This window comes from Pundamilia nyererei, unplaced genomic scaffold (genome assembly GCF_000239375.1).
Source record: "Pundamilia nyererei isolate P.nyererei 1_Seehausen unplaced genomic scaffold, PunNye1.0 scaffold00006, whole genome shotgun sequence".
Taxonomy (NCBI): domain Eukaryota; kingdom Metazoa; phylum Chordata; class Actinopteri; order Cichliformes; family Cichlidae; genus Pundamilia; species Pundamilia nyererei.
Genome location: NW_005187407.1, coordinates 4,083,529 through 4,108,953, shown reverse-complemented (window position 1 = coordinate 4,108,953; position 25,425 = coordinate 4,083,529). Strand labels below are relative to the sequence as shown.

The following is a 25,425-nucleotide window of genomic DNA, read 5'->3' as shown; positions in this document are numbered from 1 at the left end:
AGACGCGGCAAGATAACAGACAGATGTTGGAGCACTGGATTAGAAAGGAGCAATAAACACACACAGGGATGTCCAGACTGACTATATGTGCCACATTATTATATTAAAAATGCCTCGCCACACACAGTCAATGTAATCCACTTGCGCTCCAGCAGAAATACACACGCAGAACTCGGTGGCTTCCATATCAATATGTGAATACTATCTAATTGGTCATATCGTGAAATTAACAGCAACTCTTTTCATTTCATTAGGCCGAGGTATGTGAATATGCCAGCACTGAAAGCAAGCAGATCTATTGTATATACACGACTGATTCATAGACTAATTGAGTTGCATGCTTTTGTTGGTAGAGCCAACGGGTCAGGGTTTAATTGCACTGATGTGAAAATGTGATACTGTGTTTAATTTTTGTAATACATGGTTTTTTGACGCTGTAATGAGCAACTGAGTGGAGTGAATGTGGTCGTTTTTCACCGGCATGTGAGAGCACAAGCTCACGATACTCTACCAAGGTGTATTGTTGAACCCTTCAGTCGGGCCAAATGGCTGTGTTAGATTTTTTGTTTGTTTGTTTGTTTGTTTTTCTAGTTGGAAAAAAAGAGAAATATGTAGCAGAGATAAACTAGAAAGCAACTGCGTGTAGCATGAGTTCTCATCATTTCGTTTGTGTGCATTTTCAAATAAAAAGGGCTACTGTTTTTTATCACATACATCACTTGTGTTGTGTTATTTTTACAGTGTCAGTACTGTAAGTAATTTTGTTTGGCTTTTGGTTGCTTTTTGTTTTGTTTGTTCTTTCTGACACATGATTATTAAAAGCATTTGAGAACAACAACCTTGCTCTGGTCCCTTTTTTTTCTCCTTGTGTTTTTCATGGCTTCACCACATTAGGATCAATTCTACAACATTGCCATCTTGTGGTAAAGCGATGTTATCAGGAACCACATCAGAAGCATCAAACACACTTCCAGTTACTGGATTTTTGCTCGAACATGTGTCTGATGCCCCCCCCACACACACACTAGTTTTAACCAACTCAGTTCGTTTAAGGTGGCATTGTGATGATATATTCAGTCTAGATGGACTGAAAATTAACTGAATAAATGTTTCTGTACTGTAAAAGGAGGCCTGCTGTACTGAAAGACATGCGTTTTCCAAGAGGGACCTGACTAAATACAACACATAACAATATGACAAGTAAAGAAAGACATACAGCTGACATTCAGTACACACAGTTGAACACAAACATGCAAATCATATAACAGATCAATAACAGATCATTACAAAAGCAGTCACACTGACCAAAAGAGCTATTCTCTCGCTCCTTTAAAGTGGACATTGTCATCTCCTTCTGTAGGATATTATTACAGGAAACAGAGGCCACAGCTTTACAAGCCTTTCCCCTTTATTCCATTTGGACTCTGGGGACAAACATTTGTATAACATTGTGAAAGCGTAGGCTTATGCTCGTTGTACTGGTGATTGTGGGTGGAAAAAATGATTATTTGGTTCTATCTGTGGCCCTGTTTATTGTGCATATATATCACGATCCCATTTAGGTGACAGCATAATACAAACTAAAAGAATAAAATGACACAGGTTGCCCTGGGCAGTCTGGGGATTTAAGATTAAGTAATAACACAGCAAACCCCCAAAGAGCAGGCAGTAGCTCTGGGGCAGGCTTTCTTAGTCATGTGGTTTATTTGTTACTTCAAATGCAGATTGCCCTACACTCAATGTGTTTTTTCACAAGTAAAAGGGTGCCAAAAGTGTCTCACCCTGATGTGCACCGGTACCACTGATTTATTAGGACCTGGATTATAAGCAAAGGCACAGGCTGGAATAATAACACTGATGATTAACTTGGTTTGTCTGCCCTACTCAATCTGACAGCATCAGATCTGAATTCAGGAGCCAAAACCGCATGTCAAATGTTTAGGAATGTTTAGATAACAACGTCACGTGGTGCGGGGCTGAATTATAGACTTGAATTGATAGAGCGGACACTCCCCCTCAGTGCAACCCCCTCAATGAGTGGCCGGGGTAGCGGCCGCTCTCTCCCTAAAATTGGTGCCACAAACTGTTTATCGCTGTCGTAATGTAAGTAATTTAGTTTGATGGCAGCCTTGTCAGGTTACGCTGAGACCATGTAAGGGCTCTCCCTTCTATCCAGCCCAGCTCTGTGCTCTGAATCCTCTGCAGTCTGCATCAGCAAAGTGTCTTGGCATCACTTCTCGTTCTTCCTCCGGTGTCCATTCCGGCGTCATGTGAAGGGGGTTTACGGTGGTTTCTCTCGCCCTACACCGGACCCTCTTCCGTCGATCTCATTTGTCAGTGACAAGGTCCTCGCCCTGGTGGACCATCTGGGGGTAGTGTCCCTGTCTCCGCTACTCCCGGTTTATCCAGCACTCTGTGGCGTGCGGCGGAGCCGAGGATGAGCGAGCAAGGGAAGGGCTCGGCATCCGCCTCTGCCGCGGCCCCGGCACCTGGGTCGGATACTTACAAAGGCTGGCTTTTTAAATGGACCAATTATCTGAAAGGCTACCAGCGGCGGTGGTTTGTCCTCAGCAATGGCCTGCTGTCATATTACAGGTAAATATCGCACGCATGGCGTGTATGTTTCCTCCTCCCTCCCCCTGGAAAATGTAAACGCCACTTGTGCTCACATTTCTGTGTCGGCGCATCACTACAGCTGGCTGCCTCAGCTGTTTAGCAGCAGGCTAGAGCTAGCTACCGGAGCTGTGACGGAGGAGAAAGTCAGGATTTTCTTTAAAAGACAGCTGGGCGCGGAGAGACAGTGACACAGACGGGGACATATGGGGCAGCTAGTCCTTTAAATAAGTGGGAAATCATGTCACGGCAGGCGCAGACGTTAGCCAGCACACCAAGCTAGCACGATAGCCTCCTGTCATCAGCTGTCAGGCGGCTGCAGATCCAGCTGTCCGCCCGGGGAGACCGACACGACAGGGTGCCCGGCCGCTTTTAACACACATTTAATAACCCTTCGCCCTGAATACTTCTTTTTATGTGACTTTCACCGTCTCAAATACCTTCGCCACATGACCGCCACGTTACTTTTCAGAGTGCATTCATTCATTGCATCACGGTCACGTTACTGAGCCCAGCCACTTAGTATGATCGCCGTAACGGGATACTGTGCGAGAGAAGGTCGCTATCGTTTATCCGTCTGTCCTCGCTCCTATCGCACAGCCAGGTAGCTGCGAGCTAGTGTTAGCTGTAGTAGCACCTGTGGATCAGGTGCTTTCTCCGCGGGAGTCATGTTTCCGCAGGTGCAGGTGTTCAAGCTCATACATGAGCTCTCTGAATGGATCGTAAAGCACGCCAGCTCCTAGGCTTATTTCAGTTAGTAACGTGGATTTATACTATAGCACTTCAATTTAAAGCCAGTCAGAATCAACAAATCTCCTTGGCAACAGCAATGAGAATTACAGACTTGCTTCAATTAAGTTTATGTTATTTTATATAAAGCCAAATCAAAAGAACAGTCGCCTCAAATCACTTTATATCATAAGCTAAAGACCCTACAATAATAGAGAGAAACGCCCCAATCATGTGACCTTTTATGAGCAAACACTTGGTGACAGCGAGAAGGAAAAACCTCCTTTTGGCAGGAAGGAACATCGGGCAGAACCAGACTCTGGAACAAAGCTGTACCTGCTTTGTGTGACATAATCTTCACAGCTTTCCCCCTAAACCTCTTTGATATACTGACAAAGATGGTGGGACAGAGGCAGAAAGCCAGATCTTGAGCTGCTGTTTGGTCATGCAAAATTAGTTGATTTTCACTTTCACTGCTTGGCTGTTGCATGTTTAACCTGTTTGTTTGCTATTGCTGCTGCTTTTGTCAACACTGAAACACCCTGCATTATTTGATGTACACAGACGGTTTCAGCAGTTTGTACGTCATACTGAGGCCTGTCATGTTACCAAAGCATTTATATCAGTGGGATCTTTTGGTCATAGTGTTTTCCAGCAACAGATGTTCGCCCTGTCTCTGACCCAGTTTCCCTAATTAAAGAGTGAAGGTGCACCTAATGGCATTAACCTTCCTCTGCTCACCATGCTGCGAGTCAAAGCCTTGACTGTGAAGTTTAAATGCTTTCACAGTTTAGATGGCTCTAGCATGATGTGTTAATGCACTCTGTAATTGCTTGCAGCCATAAAATAATGCAAATCATAAGTTGATCCCTCTGGGTTAATGTCTTTTTCAAATGTCATCTTTAATTGGGAGGTTAGAGTGCTTGTTTAAAGGGTCCCCTGCGAACCGTCTGTGTACATCAAATAACGCGGCGAATGCTCATCAGTACGATTTTGCCTCCCCGGGCTGTGAAGCAAACTTCTGACTCACGATGTTTTCCTGCAGCTCCAAAACTAAAAATGCAGATTGAATAGGGAGCTTTCTCTACTCTGTGTGCTGGCAGAAACACAATCAAATCTCTTTTCAGACCATTTCATGCCACACTTTCTGAAACAGACTCTTTGTGTTTTAGTGCCAGTGGGGTTATTTGACAGAGGTGTGGTAGATGCGGCCCCACACCTGCCCGTGCTTGTGGTGAAAGGAAAGATGCCTGTTGCCTCTACCCTCTATTAATAGTCCATTATGTTGTAAGGTGACTGCTGTCCCCGGAGTAAAGGTAGCCCGTCGACATCTGAGCACAGAGGCAGCGAAGCGAACGAGCTGTCCCCTCCACTGCTGTCTTCCTGGCAGACCACACTGTGCGTGTCTGACTTCAGGCTTTGTGTTGCGCCTTCTCTGGCTGACTGTCTGCGCTTCTTTTGTGAGTGAAGTAAAGGGGAAACAGTCAGTCAAATGTGACAACGTGTTAGGTTAAAGTATTTTCTGACTGTTTTTTGTCTTTAGGTTGAAGCGTCAGAAGAAAGACGATGTCACTTTGCATCAGCGTGTTATCTGATTTAATGGAAATACAATTCACAACACATTAAACCGTGTCACACACTTTAAAGCAAAGACAACTTTCATCAAACCTCATGTAGCCTGTCCTGCATTTAATCATTTTTGCTTTGTTTAATAATTCGCAGGGTCCACCCGCCCCCTTTAAAAAGGGTACTTTGTATTTGTGATAAATCAGTACTGACAGACGTGGCAATTAAGACTAGTCAATACCCCCCCAAGGTTTCCTTTCATTCAGGCCTGCTGTTGATAAAGCAGCGGGTTGGTTCTTTGAGCTGGTGCTGCGACACAACTGCTGGGTTATAAGAAACGGTTCGTGGGCTGACTGACGCACTCAGTACTTGCTCCTGGTAAATTACAATGAGTTTTATAGAGATTCAACAGGGCGGTAGTTATTGATTGGTTAAGGCTGTGACACTGCGGCTCTGTCTGGCTTTTATTTCAGCCTCAGAAATATCAGGAGATATTTCCCTTCTTTTCTCAATGAACTTCTTTTAAAAAAAAAAAAAGATGCATAATTGACTATTCCTCACAGTTTTAATACTCTCACCTCTTATAGTATATCCAGCTTGGTGTGTTAGGGAAGATTACAGGGTATTAAAGCTTTGAGTGCTATTGGAGCTGCTGTATCAGTAAATCCAGCCTTGCTCTTCATACTAGACCAGGCCTTCCATGTTTCCTTCTCAGCTGCGGGAGAGTAACTAGATAGTATCAATTTAAATGCTCGGTGGGGGGGGCGGCACCTCTTGCGTCCCTTTGGAAAGTCAGGTTTTGGCATTACAGCTCACACCTCTCTGCTCCTGGGAGGCGGGAAGGAGAGGGAGCGGGGAAACTGGCCAACCTTCGGCCCAGCTGGAGGGTAAAGCCTGGCCTGAATCCTGTTTACTATTCCGACACATCAGCAGAGTGGCTGGAACAAGAGATGTTGCTGCGCTGATCTAATCTTGTTAATGGGCTCGTTTTCTGGTATTTGCACCAGGCTAAAGAGTGTGCATCTCTTAGTGTGTGTGTTTGTTTGTGTGTTTATGTCAAGCTGAGGGCAGCACAGCGATGTTGAAGAGATCAGGGGCTCTGGCCACATTTTCATTATCTCATTGTTTTGGTTTTTCAGCAGGTCATGTCACACCATCCGTGCTGCAGTGTCATTGCTTTTGGTTTCCTTATCTTTCTTTTCTTTCATTAGCATGACATAGTCGCCGGCTTCTTCCCTGTCTTGTGATGGGCCTGCAGCCAGAATAACAAACTTGTGTACTGTGCGTTCTCATGCTCAGGGTACTCCCTTGCCTTCTTCTGTGTGCCTCTTCATGCTTACGGCCGTCTGTTCTGTGTTCTTCACTGGTTGTTGTTTTGTCATTACATGCTCCAGATCGGTGGATTTGTGTTTTATGAGGATTTGTGCGCAGGGGACCGACAGGTAAAGCACTGCATTTCTCTCCTGGCTGAGCGCAACATGCAGGACCCCTCGCTTACCCGCAGCAGCAGCCCACATTCACCTTCCCCCTATCCCCTCTGCTAGTGCCTTAATGCCTCCGTGGTTCTTTTCGCTCTTTCCCAGCTTCTTTTTTAGTTTCCTTGACTGTATGATTTCATGGCCTTTGCATGGCCTCACCTCCCCATAGGGAAGAAGCGATCAGTGTGGCTTCTCATCTTACTCATCAGCAGCACATTCCCTTTGTTGACCCACTTAAATCCGGCACTCTGCAGCTGAGCTCGGCTGAAATCTGGGCTGTTCAGGATCGCCGGCTGCCCCTCCGCGCTGCTTCGCATGGCCACAGTGCGGTGTTGTCTGCGCAACTGATGTGCACCGAGTGCCAGAGGAAGGGTACACTGAACCGCTTGTTCTGGACTGGCATTATAACAAGACTTGACTTCAGCCTGGAGAAGCTGTATAGGGGAAGCCACTGCCTGGCAGAACTTTTAAATACACTTCAAACTCTCACTCAACAAGGCGGCAACCACCTTGTTAGTGTCAGCTGAGGCCGGAACTGTTGGGGAGCTTAGTGCTGCTGAGAGGCAGCTGCTTGTGGCAGGGAGAGCTCACTGAGGATGGATGAAAGGATGTTAGGACCCACAGACAAATTCACACGATTGCACGGGTGCGTCAAAGGGGCCGTTTCCAAGGGTATGAGCAGGCAGACATGTGACACGGAGGGCTGAGCATCTCTTTGTTTCATTTGACACAACCTCTGCACTTCACAAGAGCGAGTGGAGCATATGATTTTGCTGATTAGTTGCTGCTCCCCGGTTGAGGCTGTTAATCGGCAAAATCAGCAGTCTGTGGTCGGGCTGAAAACCTGCTTCAAAAGGCCACGAGGGTCCACCCATGCCCTGCAGTTCAGTTCACTTAACTGTGACAAAATGTCAGGCAGACAGTTTTCAAATGCAGAATGTTAAGTGCATAGTTTTTGTAGAGTTTTTTTTCTTTTCAGTTATTAAAAAAAACTAGTTGTATTTAAACAAACCTCATTGAAATGGATTTTCCTTTTAATTCAGTTCAATTTGATTTTATTTATATAGCACCAAATCACAACAACAGTCATCTGAAGACACTTTATATTGTAAGGTAAAGACCCCAGAGAAAACACCAACAATCAGATGACCCCCCTATTAGCAAACACTTGGCAACAGTGGGAAGGAAAAACTCCCTTTAACAGGAAGAAACCTCTGGCAGAACCAGACTCAGGGAGGGGCAGACATCTGCTGTGGTCAGCTGGGGGTATCTTCTGTATTTGCCTGTTACATATTTTCATTCAGCCACACTAAAGGAAAGTATCAAAACATGTAAAGGATGTATGTTTTTCAGCATAAAACTACTGAAATAACTAATGTTTGCATAGATTTCTATGAAGTACAGTTTTTTTTTGTTTTTTTTTTGCTTTACTTATATGCAGAGCAATTGCGTTGATGTGCCCCTCCCACCCGCAAAGGCCCATTTTGAGCTAGAAACAGCCCTGGAGTACACTTTTGTCAAAGATTTACACAATACATATAGTCATCAACTCATACAACCCACTGTTCCCTTTACCCTTTGTTCTAATCTCTCGTCCTGCTGCTTTGGTTCTGTCTCCCTACTATCACTCTGTCATTTTTACCTCCTCTCACACTCTGTTCTCTCTTTGTTCACACTGTTCTTCATTGTTTGCCTGTGTTCGCTCAGACAAAGGCCTTGTTATGCGCAACAGTTGGACTTACAGGCTACCCAGATACCCACAATTCAACACACTCGCAGCAGGGGCAATCAGGTCATGCTGAGTGAATCAGGAGCTCCATTTGTATGCAGGTGTAATTTCATGTATGAGGTTGTGTTTATTGAGTGAAATAATGTGAACAGTCCTGAAAACTGACTGACACGATCACCGTGGATACCTCCCTGCTTGTTCTTAGTGGCCACATGCCTCTTCCACTCTCCTACTTGCACCCCTGCTGTAATGGATATGAACATGAATTTACAGTGTTAGGATTGAATGATGTGATTGTAAGACAGGGGGAAAATAAAACAAAACAAGTTTTCAGCTTTTTCTACTTGGCGTTTTGTTTGCAGGACACAGGCAGAGATGGCCCACACGTGCCGAGGAACTATAAACCTTGCAACTGCACACATCGACACAGAGGACGCCTGCAATATTGTGCTGAGCAGCGGCGGCCGCACTTACCATCTGAAGGCCAGCACAGAAGTGGAGCGGCAGAGATGGGTCACGGCACTGGAGTTGGCCAAAGCTAAAGCCATCCGGATGATGAACGATCAGTCTGGTAAGGACAGATGTAGTAGCCGGCTGCCTAAATAGAAAAATAGCTCTGCAACACATAAATTGTGGGCAAGATGGCTGTGAGCTGGTGGTGCAAGGTGTTACTGGTCAGAATCCGATAAATAACAAGCTGGACTGAGTCAGTTTGAGCAAAAAGAACAATGTGCCTTTTGTCTTGTTTATCTCAGGTGATTTCACTACTGGTTAAGCAGAGTTCTGCACAGTTTTTAGGCCAGTCTAGAAATTTGGATATATGTGTTTTTGTTCCTGGTCCCCGGTGTCCAGTGCTATTTGATATTCATCACAGCTGTCCTGCTTCTTTAATGTCATTCACATTCCGTTATGAGCCAGGAGAGGGCAGCGCTGTCTGCTCACTCAACAAACTGGAGTATGCTAATAAGACTGTGAGAACCAAGCTTCCATTCAACCTCCTGTCAGCAGAACACTCTCCTTTCCAAGGGGACTTATTCTTGTGTGCTTGTATTAAAGGTTTCTGGTCAAAGGCTGTGGGAAAAGTCGAGGAGAGCCGTTTTTCTTCACGTTTCACCCTGGCATCGTCCCAGAGCCTCTCTGCCTGGATGTTTTGTTTTGCAGACAGGGCCTAGAGAGACTGAGACAGGCTATATATTGCTCTGGCCTCCATTTGAAAGTCAGATCACTAAATATAGACTTGGGCAGGAGGGGGATGTGAGAGCTTTTCAGCTCATCACTTCCAGTAAGCAGGACAGGAATGCTTGTATATTTGTATTTTGAAAAGGTTAGGCTATTGAACAGCTTGGCTGTGTGTGTTTGCGTGCGCGTGCATTTTTGGTGACCAGTTCCATTATGCTGATGTCCAGCTAAAGCTTTTGTGCCACTGCAGTTTGATGTCCTTTATTTTCTTCACAGAACATGACCTTCTTTGTGTATTTAACCAGTTTTGCTCAGCTTGGTTTCCCTGGTGTCTCATTGGTAGTTCATAATCCAGAGCGGGTGACATAGACACAAAGCAGTTTCCATTTAATGGGGATTTTTGAAAAAATACTATGCAGGACAGGTTTGTAAGACACAATGTGATTTTTATTTTTTTATATATGAAGTTGAGACAAGCTTCGATAGGTGTGACACATTTACAATTGCAGTGTAAAGGCTGTTTTAAAGAGATATTTGTAAAACACTAGCAACGTTTTTATTTATAGAGGAATATGAAAGGTATTATAAAAACATCCATGTAACCCTGAAGCATTTTACTACATATTTTACTCTAATGTAATTATACAAATAGTAGATTTTCTCATTTAAAATGGAGGCAATCAAAATGACAGTGGTGGCACATGGACTGGTTCTCACAAGATCAAGATCCTGAACCCCAAACTGCCCCCATGCATCCATCAGTGTGTGAGTGATGAAGCACTCACTGTATGATTATGTGCATAAATGCCATGAGTGGCTTACAGTGTTGTAAAATGTTTTGAGTAGTCTAAGACTAAGAAAGTGCCATATATTGCCAGTCCATTTATATACACACGCACAAAATCAAAGAGGCACACACTGCGACTTTTTAATCCATAGTGTGTCCCAAACTCCTAAAACGCTGCATCCTACAGCTCCCATAGTGCAACACAGCATTCTTTTTGTGCCTCTTCAGCAAAGTCCTTTTAAATTCAAGCAGCCAAACAGCTCTGGTCATTTATTTGGCCAGTTATTTTTGAATTAACTTTAATTTCAACGCACATTAGGATACAAAAACTGCATATAGTCCACTTAAAAAGTTTGCTGACTTTGCCCCAAAGAAGTTTTTAAAGACGTTTGTTTCCTACTGTAGAAACGTTTTAACCACCACCACTTTAACAACACGTCTTGTTTTCACAGGCAGGCTTTAAAAGTCTCAGGTCCAAGCTGACATCACCACAAAGATCCCGTTAGCGGTTATATTTTAAGTCAAGGCCCATAGAAGGTGTTTAAATAGGCTGTGTAATAATTCAGAATGTATGCTCGTTTTAAAACAGGAAGTCACAGGAAAAAAAGCACCTGTGTGCGCTGCAGTAGTCACTCAGGGTATGCTGTTGCTTTCATAGCACATGATAGAGAGTGAAACTGTCAGTCTGAGACTTTGTTAAATGGTTCATATACAATCGTAGAGCCTGAAATCAATATTTGCTGCATAAATGCTGTTATTACCTGCCAAACATTAGACTTTGTAACTCAATGATGCAGTGAGTTTGTTTAAATTTAAATATCTGTCAACTTCTGCTGAGTGTATTCATATCGTCTTAACTTGCTGCATGTCAGTCAGGAAAAAGTGTCAACATTATATTTGTGGTGAGTTTTGTTTCCAGCGTAATGCAGAGCATATTGTTCTTTATTCATGAGCAAACATGGATCAGTGACCAGGCGCCTGCATTTACTAACTCGCTCTTCCCTCTCTGTCTCTGCCATCGATTTCCTCGGGGGAGCCACGAGCACAACATGACTTGCGTGTCAATACAGAGCAGAACTGACAAAGTGAAATCCTTGACGTTGCCTACTGTTACTTTGCTTAGACATGCAGTGCAGTGTAATTTTTAGGCCCTTATTCTTTAGGTCTTCTGTATAATTTACTGGATTTCAAGTCTCTCGCTGTCAGCCGGCAATAAGATTGATCTTGTGTAGACCTGACCTGATCTTTCAGTCAGTTGCCTTAATGAATGCTGGTGTCACTTCTGCTGCTTTTCCATTTGGCTGACTTTTCTCGTGTGCGTATTGTCTTAATTTAGGCTGAGATTGGCTTTCTAACTGAGACTACTTGCTGAAATCTAAGGCATATGAGCTCAGCAGGTGGCAGTGTTTCCCTCACTTCACTGTGACCTCTCTCCTGGGTTGCTCTGCCTTGTCTTCACGGCTTGTGAAAGTGGGATCACAGCCTGACACTGCCGAGCCTGTAAATTTAGCACAAGCTTTTTTTTTTTTTTCTTGATAAATTTTAGTGGATAGTAAAATGGTTTACTGGAAGTTTAAAAAGAAGAAGAGGAATTCACTCTTGTAGTAGTCATCTACTCGGGTGTTTCTCTGAGTGAACTCAGACAGATGCAGATCAGGTTGGCATCGGTATCAGACACCAATCCATCAGGCGTGCAAGAAGATGTGAGTCTGGAGTTTTCAAAAAAAAATCTATAAGCAGTACAACTTACTGACTCTGGTGACACATAAACTGGAAGTGGATCAGTTATTTTTCTTTCTGTCCCCTGTTGCATTATCTTTAGTTGCAAAGAGAGAGCTCTGTCCAAGGTCCTGAAGCCTTCAGCATATTTTAAAAGGTGAAGAGAGCACTGATCAAGTATTGCCTTTTAAACATGCTTCTCTCAGTTATTTATTTTCATCAAGATCACCTCTCCCTGCTCCCCACCTCTTGGTGTGAACTGACTACATTGTTTTTTTGTTTTTTTTAACCCTCTTATATTCTCACCATCCCTCGCGCTGTCTGATTTTCCCGCCCCACCCCCTCTCCCTCTCTCTCCCTCTCTCCGTCTTTCCCGGCTCTCTCACTGAGCCGGTTGTGCTGCTTTGCATCCAGGGTTTAGGTCGGAATGGAATAACCATCATCATCTTTCTTCAACTCTCCCCTCTCCACCTGCTCTCTGTTGCTTAAATAATTGTGATTGTCCTGCCAAGTAGTGGGTGATGATACAAGCAGCATAAGGTCTCCCTCCTGTAAGTAAATGGCTTTTCTTCCATTTGTGTTGTCCTCAGGAATCTGTGTGTGTGCACACTCAGACTTGGATATCTGGTTAGGATGATTTAGATCTTGCTGTGTATTTATCATGTGTCAGCTATTGTATTTGTGTTTTTGTTTTTTGATCATTTGAAGTGATAACTCATCAGTGTGGAACTAGTGGTGGTTTAAGTGTTATTTCTGTGCTTAGTAGGTGACATTGAAGGTGTTTAAGCAGAATGGGGAAATGATTAATATATAATATATAGAAATTGAATAGAAAGCTGTGCATCATTTGACGTTTAGGGTAAATGAACCTTTTAGGGCAGGGAAGGAGACTGATTAGAGGACAGTCATAATGTGTGCAACATCAGCCTACATGGCAGTAAATCTGGACTAGTAATGTGTCTTTGCATCAATAACTTGATTTTGTCTAGTATATGATTTTTATTATTATTTTTTTATTGGGAAAAAGTGTTTTTCTTCTTTTTTTTCCTTTTCTTTTTTTTTTTTTAGCTCTTATGGAAAACATTCACATTTGCTGTTATCACCATAGAGCCAAAAACTACACCTTGACATATTTGGTGAACTACAAACAAGCAGTTCTTACTTGATTAAAAAAAACAAAAAAAACACACAAAAACAACAAAACAATTTCCCAATTATGCTGCAGCTGCTTCATCTGCAATGAGCTTTAGCCATGAAATGCTACTTTCTGAGCCTGTGAAGGATGTTATGAAATGACAGATGGTGTGCCTATTATCTTCATCAATTAAGTTCTCCTGTGGCTGTGCACTGAATTGCTTCCCCTTGTTTGCTTTGGATGTAGACGGGTGTGCCGGCTGAGGTTGATTTGCAAGATCAGCTCAGTCCCCAAAGACGAGGGAGATGGAGACGGAGAGATCAGAGCTACTTTCAGGCGTGTGACATAACAAACACAACTGAAGCCAGGCTTCACAGCGAGCCTAAAAGCTGTGGTTGTCCAAACAGTCAACCAGGCAGAAATGATACGAGTCTGATAGTCTTTTTCTTTTCTCCTCTGTGTTTTCTGCCATATTTAACTTCCTGTTTCCTTTTCTGTCTGTAATCATTTGTAAAGGTAACAGTATGAAATCAAATCTTTTACTGCCTCACGGTGGATTTAACCTTTCTGCACTCTGGCTTCCTTTCCAGCATGGCCTACATAATGCCGGCCATGCTGACACATTGATTTTGGAGTTAGACGCCACCTGTCTTTTCTCCCACTGATGTGACATTCTCTTTAAGCCCCCACTTTGTGATGTTTTTGTTTTTGTTTTTTTTTCACTGTAAACAACCTAAACTGAGCAAATCCATTGTCATGCGTTGACTTAAAAATGCATGGCATTGTCTCTTCTTCCTTCCCGTCTTCCTCTGCCACTGTATTTTGAAACAGTTTGCGGTAAACAGTCTCCTTTTTAGGATAATCATGCTGAACGAACTCTGGATCACCCTGCCTGTAGGTGACTGCTGTCTGGAAAGAACAGAGATGGCAATTTACTCTCCTCTTTGTCTGCAGTAAAGATAACTTTTACTGGGCAAACACGTTGCTTTGGGTCCTGATGCTAAATCAGCATGCTTGGTGTTTGAAATTGCTGCTGTTAAACTGAAGCAACCTAAGTCTTGTAAGTGTTAATTTGACACATCTGTATACCTTGGTTGTAACAAGTGGTTACTTGAGTTAATGTTGCCTTCCAAGCATTTTTGCCCAGAGAACTTCCGCTCACTGGTTTCTATTTTTTTCTTATCATTCTCTGTCATGTGGGAAAGTCGCAGGAAATCAGCACTTTATGAAATCCTTAGACCAACCCATCTGGCACCAATAACCACGGCACATTCACAGTGACTTACTTGACCTTTCTTCCCAAATTTGACTCTTCTTCCCTGACATTTATTTATTTCTATATTTTAGAAGCTCTTGAATAAAGCCATCGCCATCTTTGACGTGGGTGTAGTTGTAGTTTTCATCTATTGTGAGTTAGCCACAGAGGCTTTGTTTACACTCGACTGTAATGGTTTGCACTCACTGGAAGGAATCCGTTTGCAAAATTTAGTCCTGGATATAGCTGGATTTTTTTGTTTACAAATGTCATTCTTTGATAAATATGTCATTTATTTTATTTATTAATATTGCATTGCATTCAGTCTCTGCCAGCTCATTAGGTTTGAAGTGCCTTTTGATCCTTACATAAATGTGTTGTCTATTATTCTTGTCCTTATAAAAACATCTTTACTGAATAATGCACGTACGTTAATCGTGACTACATGCAGTCAGTAAGCTGTGGAGCTTTGTTAAATAGGATCTACTCTTTATTGCTGGTATTATTGTCCTCGTCTTGCTTGCAGACTCAGTTGTGTGCTGCGTGTGGTTTAGCATGTACGCTGACCTTCTATATGCAGCATGAAACCTGAATTGGTCATTAAGCTTGCACTGTGTCCTAGTCTCTCACACATTTTCTCTCACTCACTTTTTTCACTTTTTTTTTAAAAACTTTTTTCACTTTTGGGTGGGGTGGATTTCAGTGCCATGACACATTATTTTTACTATTAAACTGAAGCTGATATATCCAAAACTAATACCTAATCATTCCAGTTGCTAGAGTACGATTATGCGCTGTCAACCATCAGTTTAATCTAACCCAGTAATAAAAACCTTGTTCTTTGTGGCCACTTACAGATTACAGCTGAGCAGGGGTGACATAAAGCAGAATGGTAAATAAATTTTTTAAAGTCTTTGTTTCTTTATTTATTGATTTGGAGTTTCATTTTCAAGCTTCAATCCTAAACCTACATGATTATCGTTTTTATGAATGTGAAGGTAAGCGATCTGAATGGAAAGACATCTCTGCATTCGACATGAACTCCCATTACAGCAAGCGCTATAATGAGTTATGTATTGCAGCAACATGTTGTAGCACCACAGGACACCATGACAACAACATAGACCTTCAGCAATTTGCAGTCACGAAACAAAAAGAGGAATTTTAGCACAAGTGTATTATTCATTGCACACACGCTGACTCAGTGTTTTGACAGCTTGCGACCTCTGATTTCTCTTCTTTTATTTTTTCTGTTCTACTGGGAAATAAAGGTATCTGTTTAAAGAGATGTCAGGACATCCAATGTGATAATAAGTCACTCAAGCTCTGAAATCAACCATTCAAAGAATCTTTTGATTGCTGAAATGTTGCCGGTTTAGAAAGAGTCCTGACCTTAAGCTGATTAAAGTGTACACACAAGACAACCCACGGATAACGCTGAACTGAAACTTGGCTTCTAATGAGCTGTGGTTTCAAAAACCTGACCTGTCAGTAGCCCTGGTCAATAGCCGTTTGACTTGGCGCTATGCTTATTAAGATGGTTCATTATTTATTCTCCGTGTCTGTGCTGGAGGAAGATCCTGGGCAGGAGTATAAAAAATATTTACATATAGATTAAATCAAACACTTAAGTCTAAAATAAGATCCTAAAACTCCAGAGTATTTCAGACTTTACACACAGAGACTATCGCGTGTGTGTGTGTGTGTGATAGACACACTGAGATAATTACGTAGCCTCTGACAGAAGGTTAGTCCTCTTTGGATAAGATTATCTCTTCAAAATTTTGAATGCATTTCAAGACACGTGTCAAGATATTCTTGAAATAAACCGTGCATAAAAGTTTAAAGGCACACCATAGATGTACTTGCAGTGTCAACACTAGCATCTGCCATGCAGAGATCCTACCTGGAGTTTATTGTCAGTGGGGCTGGATGATTCATTGCCCCAGTGTACTGAGAATCTGCTTTAATTTCACTCTTCTGCGTGGGCCATTCATAGCGTCTGTTTGCAACCGTTAAATCGTTAAAGTGACGTTTGGCCGTCTTACTATAAGGCAGTGCAGGCTGAGACAGGAAGCAATTAGTCTTAACTCTTACATTTGTGGTTAATTAAAGATCTTCCACCTCCTTCGGATGAGTGCGTTATCATCGCTACAGGAGCCTCGGTGCATTAAGAGGTCTTCTTTTGGCTTATATTTCACTAAAGTCAAATTTTGTATTTCCGGTTCTTAAATGTAAGTGGTCTTGTTTCCCCGGCGATGGCGAGGAGGTACAGTGTATCGCACAATGTGGTCCTTTATGTGGCTCAATAACATTTATGTGGCTTCTAGTGCTTCAAATAATCTCATATTCAGCATGAGACTTTTAAAATGACATCTTACATTTTTTCCCACGTTGAAACGACTCTCGCTCTTGAAATGTTTTACTGGTTTTAATGAGCTCTGCGCGTCCAGGCCGTGGAGGCTGTGTGTGTTTGGGTTACTGCTTCCTAATGCAGCAATTAGACTAATGAGACTGTTACTTATGCTCTTTAAACACCATCGTTCGCTTTAGTTTGTCTCTCAGATGCTTTGCCCTTCATCTGTGTGTCCTCCAGGAGAAAATAACTTTCTCAAAAGAAGATCATTTGATATTTGCACTGAATTTCTGAATGTAAAAAATCTGTTAATAATCGTAATATTTAGCAGCTATTAGTTCGATTCAGGTGCCTATATTAAAATATGTATTTATTATCGTGGATAAATTGGATCTTAGATTGATTTACATCAAGGGTGATGTCAGAAAGCTTAATACTAAGGAAAAAATGCGTTTATGAAGCTGATGCATATCACTCCAAGCCAGCAGAGGGTTGTGCTCTTTTTGCATGGCTAAACTGAACTGCAGTGAAGTAAAGAAATGATGAAGGTTAAGTGTGAAATTAATTGTAGTTTCATGCTTCATTCCCCCCTGAACATGCCCCAAGACACTTAGATGACATTTTTTATTTACAGTCCAACAGTCTTTCCTCGTCAGCACTTCTCTCACCTCACTTACAGCCTCTCTCCTGTTCACTGTTTGTGCTGTTACCAGATATTTCTGCAGAACATCTGCAACAAAGGTTTTACAGTAGGGACTAGTAGTGGTTTTAATCAAAGGAATAACTTAGGCCCTGAAATGGACCTATGCTATGCTAGGACTGGAGTTTCAGCTGATCGTAAAATTGCATAAAATATGATATAAATACTTTATTTGGGAGTGGTTTTATGCAAATAATCTTTGAAACAATTACACTATAATTAATGAATGTATCCTGTATGTATCAAAATGATACATTTGGACCCAAGTGCATGGCTTTAATGGGATTATTGATGCAACATCTGAAGTTTCACTGAGGGCTTGCCACAACACAGGGCTCTGAATATTTGATTGGGACAGCTTTTTTTTTGTGTTTCCTGACCCAACCCTCTCAGAGTTTTATTGGGATCATTTGCCTGTTAGATAAATATGTTAACCACTACAGTCTGGAGCCATTGTTAATAGAATGGCTTGATAATTAAACTGGAATTAAATTAAAAAGACAAGCAGTACTGAGAACAAGTAGGCATGCAAAAAGAGCACTGGGTACGTGTATGTCACTGGTAAAGAGGCTCTTAATCCTGAGTTTTCCTTATTGAATCTTTACCTGTATAGTTTGGTGTTAAAATGTCTGTTTTGGAAGTCAGATGGTGTTGGGGTGTAATTTCCCTTCTGTTCTAAATGACTATTATTATTGCTAAATTATATTATAAAGAGATCTGAATAAAGAAACGTTTGAAATCTGTTTGATTCTATTGTACAGTGAGCCGCAATCTAGGATCAACAATGTCATGATGTAATTATGGTAAAAGTAAATTGATGAATGCAGAAGCAGGATGTCGAAACTGCTTCATGTAGGTGACTTTGATGTACAGCACACTGTGACGCTCACACTGGCAGTAATATTGCAACCTTCACCTTATTTTGAAAAGTCATGGACTGAGGACAGTTATAGTAGCCGAAATCATCCTACAGCATGAATTCCTCTGTGTTGTATAGTGACACTGATAGGAGGTTAGATTTTAGAGTGACTTCATAGTCAGCTGCAAGATGAGCACTTTAATGATTCTGATAAAGGATTATGACATTAACACTGGAGGGATACATCAATCAGTAGAAGTGGAAATGGACATTTTATTGGGGTTGTTGCTTTTGACCTTTATGCCCTTGAGTGGTTTCCACAACTATGACACGTCCTTGTGTCTGATCATATGCTTTTTATTTACAAACCCAACACTGTGTTTTGCAATCTCTGCCATTACAATTTGTGAATAATTGTTGCCTTCTGTCATCAAGCTGCCAAAGCATCAGGCAGGCAGTAACAGAGAGGAAACAGTGTATATTGGGCTCAGTTGTGTAGATGACTGCTGGCTGCCGAGTCCTATCTCCTCTCTGCTTCACTCACTCCCTCTCTCCCTCCCTCCATCTTCAGTCTGCACTGCACAGAGAGAAGCATGTGGAGGGGAATTGTAAATGTGCCGAGCTATGGGAAAGTGTGTATGCAGAGTGCATGAGTGTTTCTGAGAGACAGGGACAAGGTATAAGAAAGAGGAATTACAAGCGGGGTGCCCGCTTCGCTCCTGGCATTATTGTAATTGTGTGCTGCATGTGCGTGAGTATGCATGTAACTGTGTGCACGCTGCAATGCTGAACAGGAAAAGTTGCTGCTTCAGCCCACCCTTCTCTGGGATTATGTAGCATCTGAGGGCAACACTGCGTCTCGGGAAGCGTGGCGTGGGATCGGGCCCGCAGAGTGGGATGAAGGGCCGGCGCTGCTGGGAGCCGGGGACCATCCGCTCCCTCTGCAACTCAGGCTGCCTGAGTTCACTCAACCAGGGTCAGTACAGTTTTGGCTAAAACTACAGCACGGCAACATAGAGCCGTCACACTCCTCGCGGTCCAACAGCGAAAGCTTCCTCATTCCGCCATCTGCTCGGCATCTTACGTTTGAAAGATAGCTGTCATTCCTCCATCCATCTCTCCCTCTCTCTGTGTCTCCTATCTGCTGTCTCGGCTCCCTACGCTCCCGCAGCCTACTTTAACAATGCAGCACCTCATGCTGTAGAAAGAGCGGTGTGTCATCTTTCTTGCCCTCTTAGCTGCATGCAGTCCTTTCTTCTCTTACCCTTCTTTCTCCTGTGCTGCTCTTACTCACATTCATTTCCTCTCTCTTCTTTGCGCCTGCTCCACCTTACATTTGCATATGGATGAGACAGAGCATGCCAGGCCTGCGTATTGGCAGTGTGTGTCTGTGTACACATATTATGTGTGTAGAGTTCACTGCACCATCACAAACTGTAAACTGGGAGGTCCTGTGTATCCCAGGGTCCTAGAACCTGTTATTTACATATTGTAGTAGGATGGTGGATAATAAGTCTCTGTTATGTCTACAGATCAGTATAACTTTGTTTCCCCCATTTAACACTTATAGGAAATTATAGCTATAATATACTGGTAACAGATTTCTTGCAGAACAAATGCATGTGTAAATGACTACATAGTTATCTTTGAAGCAACAATGCTAAATGTCTCAGCCATCGCATCTCCCCTCAGTATAAAATGTGTCTATCCATTTTATACTGTCTCTTCCAGGTCTCTCACTTCATCTATTGCTTTCCTGCCCACGGCAGAGTTGGACAGTGTGGAGTTGAACAGCTGTGCTCTTAAGCCCTGGGCTCCCAGTCCCCGCGCTTTGTCTGTTTGTTCACTCAAATGAGGTTGGCATAAGTAGTGTAGCTCCTGGTGTTTTATGATCTAATACAGTGCGGTCCTTTTCATACTAGACTTCCACACACTTTCTGTAATGTGAATGCAAGTGATGAAACTGCATAAAGAACAAGAGTCTGGATCAATGCATCACAAATATCTGGTCCAAAAGCAATAAATTGGATTCCTTCAAGGACAAACTAATAGTGCTAACAGTACTGAAAAGTGTTTAATGGAATAAATCAAAACCCTACATCAGAAACTAAATTAATTTTAAAATACAAATATAAAAATGCTTGTTGCATTGTACTTTAAATATATGGGTGTGTACTATTAGTGTCATATCTTGCAAAGCCTCAGAAGAGACAGTGTTCACTGATATTTTGAAATTTGAAACGGCGATATTAAAGAAATGAAGGTTGATGTAATGTAATGTCTGGGATTGTCTGTTTTGGTGTAATATTTAATTAAATGTAGTTATTAATATACACCCACCTTTTTTTTTTCTTTTTTTTTTGTGAAATTACCTCTGAGATGACAAAGTGTTGGACACTAAAAACAATGTACTGTACTTCAGTAAACTTATTTGACCCATGTTGACAGAAAGAGAAACCATAAAGCTGAAACTGTCCTGAAATCTGAGCATCACAGAGACTCTGATATTTATTCATTTGTGTTGCAAAGACATGTTCATCCCTCCTTTTTTTTTCTAGATGCACTTCTTAATTATGCCAGTGAGCTTACCAGCACATGCACTCATGACTCTTTATTAGGTACATGTTGCTGGTGCCAGGTTGGATTCCTTTTTGCCTTCAGAACTGTTTTAATTCTTCAGGGTACAGATTCAATACAGTGCTGGAAACATTCCTCTGAGATTTTGATCCATATTAACATGATCGCATTGCACAGTTGCTGCAGATTTATTCGCTGACCATCCATGATGTGAACCTGCTGTTCCACTACATCCCAAAGGTGCTCTTTTGGATTGGTATCCAGTGACTATGGAGACCCTTTGAGCCCAATGGACTCCTCTTTATGTTGAAGAACCCAGTTTGAGATTATTCGTGACACTGTGCTTGAAGCGGCCATTAGAAGATAGGATAGGTACACTGTGGTCAAGTGATGGACATGGTCAACAAGAATACTCGGACAGTGGGGTTTAAATGATGTTCAGTCAGTACGAAGATGCCCAAAGGGTGCCAAAAAATATCCTCCAAACAATTACACCAGCAACAGCAGCCTGAACTCTTGATGCAAGGCAGGGTGGATCCTTGCTTTTAGGTTGTTTTTGTCATATTCTGACCTAACCATCTAAAAGTTGTAGCAGAAATTCAAACTCAGCAGACCGCAATATTTTCCCAATCTTCTTTGTACAATTTTAGTGTCCCTATGCAAATGGTAGCCTCAGTTTCCTGTTCTTAGCTCACGAACAGGTGTGGTCATCTGCTGCTATAGCCCATCTGCTTCAAGGTTCTACCTGTTGTGCATTCAGAGATGCTTTTCTGCACACATGTGTTGTAACTTGTGATTATTTTAGTTACTGTTGTCTTTCTATAAGTTGGAATCAGTCCAGTCATACTTGTCTGACCTCTGACATCAACAAGGCATTTTAATCCAGAGAGCTGCTGCTCAGTGGATGTTTTCTCTTTTTCGGACCATTCACCTATAAATAGGGATGGGTATCGTTTAGGTTTTATCCGATACCGGTGCCAAATCGGTACTTTTGAAACGGTGCCGGTGCTCAAACGGTGCTCAAACCGGTGCTTAAAGAATGGAGAACACAAACTTTGTCCAAAAACCTCTCATATTCAGGTGTTTTTTTTGTAAAAAGATAACAATGTTAGCCTTTTCTGCAGCTATGGGGCATATATGGTATCACTCTTGGCTGGAAGCAGTGCTTAAACAATGGAAAAAAAAAACCACAAACTTTGTCCTAAACCTCTCATGTTCAGCTGTTTCCCACTTTTTCTTTGGTCATTTTAGCCTTTTTGGCCAGGGTGAAGGGAGTATCTGCCATCAAACAAGAAGACATGTAGCTATGATGATGTTTGCTAGTTCACCTTACATGCATTAATGTAATAATGTGGTTAGCCTACTCAACGTAAATTACACTCGAACAACATTAAGCGACTCACGCAGAGAAGAACGGCTTCTGCTGCCATCATCATCCTCATCATTTCTGCTACACTGGCAGGGCTAGGGGCCAGGACTCTATTCTTCGGGTTTTTGGGGGATGTTGCTCCGGGTCCGATAACTGGCAACCCACCCGACGTGCACGGTGCTAGCTATCAAATACAGCGTATTTCTCGGCTTTTAAAAAAAAAAAAAAGATAAAACGCTATGCGTCGCCAGCTGTTTAATCGGATTCGAGGTGTTACCTCCTTTGACAGTATCACAGTATCAGCTTAAAGCACTTGTTGCTGCTGAGTTTGCATCTTTTGCTGTGAAGTACAGCCAGACTTTTGACCGCTTCGCCTTGGACATTTTTAATCTGTAGCTCTGCTCTAACTGAACGTACGTACCTGGCCCCGCCTACTATCCTGGGAAACGTAAAATGATTGGCTAGAAGTGTATCACAGCTCAGGAAAAAAAAAGCACCGAAATAAAGCACCGAAATGTGCGCTGCTTTTCGGTCTGGTTACTACCGTTTATGTCAGAACCGGTGCCATCATGGCACCGGACACCGGTACCCATCCCTACCTATAAACTATAGAGGCGGTTGTCTTGATGCATGCTTAATCATCCAGGTAAGGAAATCCCAAAAAGTCGATTCTGTTCATCGGGACATGGTGTTTTCAGTGGGAGAAATGTTGGATGTTTCATTACACATCCAAGTGACTTCTTCATTCTCAGCTGACTGCAGGTTTCCCCAACCTTATAAACAGTACATTTACATAAAGACTGAAACTAGCACCATTGAATGAACAATGGGCTGTGAGGCGAGTTTCTTGATCATTAATATACAAATTGTCATGATCATTGATCAATGACCATGAGTACCATTCACAGAGATTTGGGGAATGGCCGCAATCACAGCATTGTAAGATGGTGAAAGATGTCCCCTTAGGCCCCCTCCTTGATTCAGAGATGGTCTTTCCCTTTTCACATAAATGGCCTCTTTGACTCCCCGCTCAAACCAGCCTTCCTCCCTGTTCAGGATGTGTACATCCTTATCATTGAAAGAGTGTCAACTGGCCTGTAGGTGTAAATAGACTGCAGAGTCCTGGCCTGACGAGTTAGCTCTTCTGTGTTGTGCCTCCTGGCACTTAACAGTGTACGCAATATAATACTCTGTTTGTGTTGGGGGACCAGATCTTTGAGGTGGACCAATTTTTGGCGCAGCGTGTTTTGGTGTTTAAAAGCCACAGATATGCAGTGTTTGGAGAAAATGCATCGCAACTGTTCCGATATTCCTGACACATAAGGGATCACTAAGGGTTTTCGCTTAGGCAATAGTTGTTCTTCTTCTTTCCTGGAACAGCTGGAGCTTTCTTTAGATGTTTTCCAAGCTTTGACTAATGTCCAGCTGGGATAACCACATTTACTCAGGGCCTTCTTGATATGATGTTCTTCTGCTTCCCTGGTCGCTGTATCTGTGTTCGGTCTGTATTGTAGTGTCCTGATGACACCCAGTTTGTGCTGCAGTAGACGATGACAGTCAAACCTTAAACCTACGCGTGTGGATCAGTATTTACGGTACACTTCGACTTTTAAATGTGCGCCACTACTGATGGAAATCTCATACCTAAGAAGCTTGTCATTTTTCATATCGTCCCTGGTGAATTCGATGTGTTGGTCCATCGAGTTACTGTCTAGAGGTGGTTCTGAGGGAAAATCCCAGCAGATCAGCAGTTTCTGAAATAGATCACTCCATCTGGCTCCAACAGCCATACCACATTTAAAGTGACATAAATCATGCTTCTTCCCTGAGGGTATCTTAACCATGCCCCAAATTCATGGAGTCAATGCCATGTGATTAGCTGATACAGTAATGAGGAATATAACAGGTGTATGCAATAAAGCGGCCAGTGAGTGTATATAAAAACACACATAGATATAAATAAACATATAAAATAAAATAATCTGAATTGTCTGTTTTTTGTTGTCAAGAAATTATAAGATTAAGAAAGTTGGCCTCCATTGGAGTCGAGCAATATAAAGACATGTTTTTAGAAGTTTTCTAAAAATTATTAAGCCATAGTTGTGGAAACCACTCAGTTCACTGTAACAGGGCATTGCTGAAACAAGCAACAAATGCGGCAGCCTGAGTAATAAGATCGTATTTTACCAATATACCACATGACCCACTGTAAACACACCACATGTGACAATCATATTTTGTTGACTGCTATGCCAGTGTCACTGTTTGTAGGACAGTTTTGGTTTTAGTTGTGAAAGGAAATGTATTCCTTATTGTAAGGATGAATTTTAATGCCAACAATGCTGAGTGTAATCTAGCGACCTCCTTATACATCTAATTTAAATGTTCACGAAGATGATTGGAAATAACAGAGAATGCCTTTTATGCCCATATCGTTTCCAAAAAAGTAACGACACTTGTGAGCCATATATTCATGAACTATTTTACCTTTTAATTGTAACATTAGTGCCTGACTGTAAGATGTCTAATGACTCAGTCAGTATTTAGGAGAGATTGTCGTCCAATAAGATTATGAAGCTTTAGAGCATGGCTGCCTCACACTGTCATCTCTGTTTCCCAGTAAGTATTTCCTCATCATATTTTAAAAACACGAAGATGTAGTAGAAACTCCATTAATCAATGCATGATGTCATTGTGGCTACATTTTGAGTGGACCATTTCCTGTGAATCACACTTGTATCTGAAGATGCTTCACGACTAATTAGCAAGACCATTACATGAAAACATGCTGGATTTCATGAAAATCTCAACTAGTGAGTTTGTTGCTGTTATGTTTAAAGTATGTATACTAGCTGTGGGTCAAACTGAAGAGCTTTCATAGACCGCCCTCCTTCTCTTCATGTAATGGCCTGAGCAGCATTTTGCAGTGTCATAAATGAAGGCCTTATGTGTGGGAACATCTATTCACGAATACATCCTTTCAATTTTGCAAATATAGCACACATTAGCCTCCAAATAAATCACTGCAGACTGTTTCAAATGACAAACACAGGCTTTGCATTTTGCTGTTGAGTGCCTTTTTTTTTTTTTTTAACTGCTGCAGTACCCTGATATCCATGTCATGTGTGACTAGACCTGCGTAGTAGAGCTCAGTTTGTATTCTGAGGTTGTAGGATAATTAATGACCTCAACTTTCAGACTGTGCATGCAGTAAAGCTGGAGCTATTTAACTCTCGCAGGTCTGATGCACCAACTGGGAATTTGTCAATTGAATTTACTCAGCATACCACAATATAAACCTATAGTTTAGTAGTCAGCAGACTGATTGCTTTCTTTCTTTCTTTCTTTCTTTCTTTCTTTCTTTCTTTCTTTCT

The 25,425-nt window shown here is 42.1% G+C and overlaps 1 protein-coding gene across 3 annotated transcripts in view; it reads left to right on the top strand.

Annotated features, from left to right (window-relative positions):
* The first annotated feature begins 1,661 nt into the window (after positions 1-1,661).
* The window catches only part of osbp2b (oxysterol binding protein 2b), a 58,005-nt gene continuing 34,241 nt past the window's right edge, over positions 1,662-25,425 (top strand). The window contains exons 1-2 of one of the 3 annotated variants that reach the window (XM_005722150.2): positions 1,662-2,595; positions 8,478-8,686. In XM_005722150.2, coding sequence (XP_005722207.1) covers positions 2,438-2,595; positions 8,478-8,686 — 367 coding nt within the window. In that variant the 5' untranslated portion in view covers positions 1,662-2,437. Of the gene's footprint in view, positions 2,596-5,739; positions 5,796-6,339; positions 6,351-8,477; positions 8,687-25,425 lie in introns of those variants that run through there. The other 2 variants (XM_013914522.1, XM_013914523.1) reach the window with 2 other exon arrangements.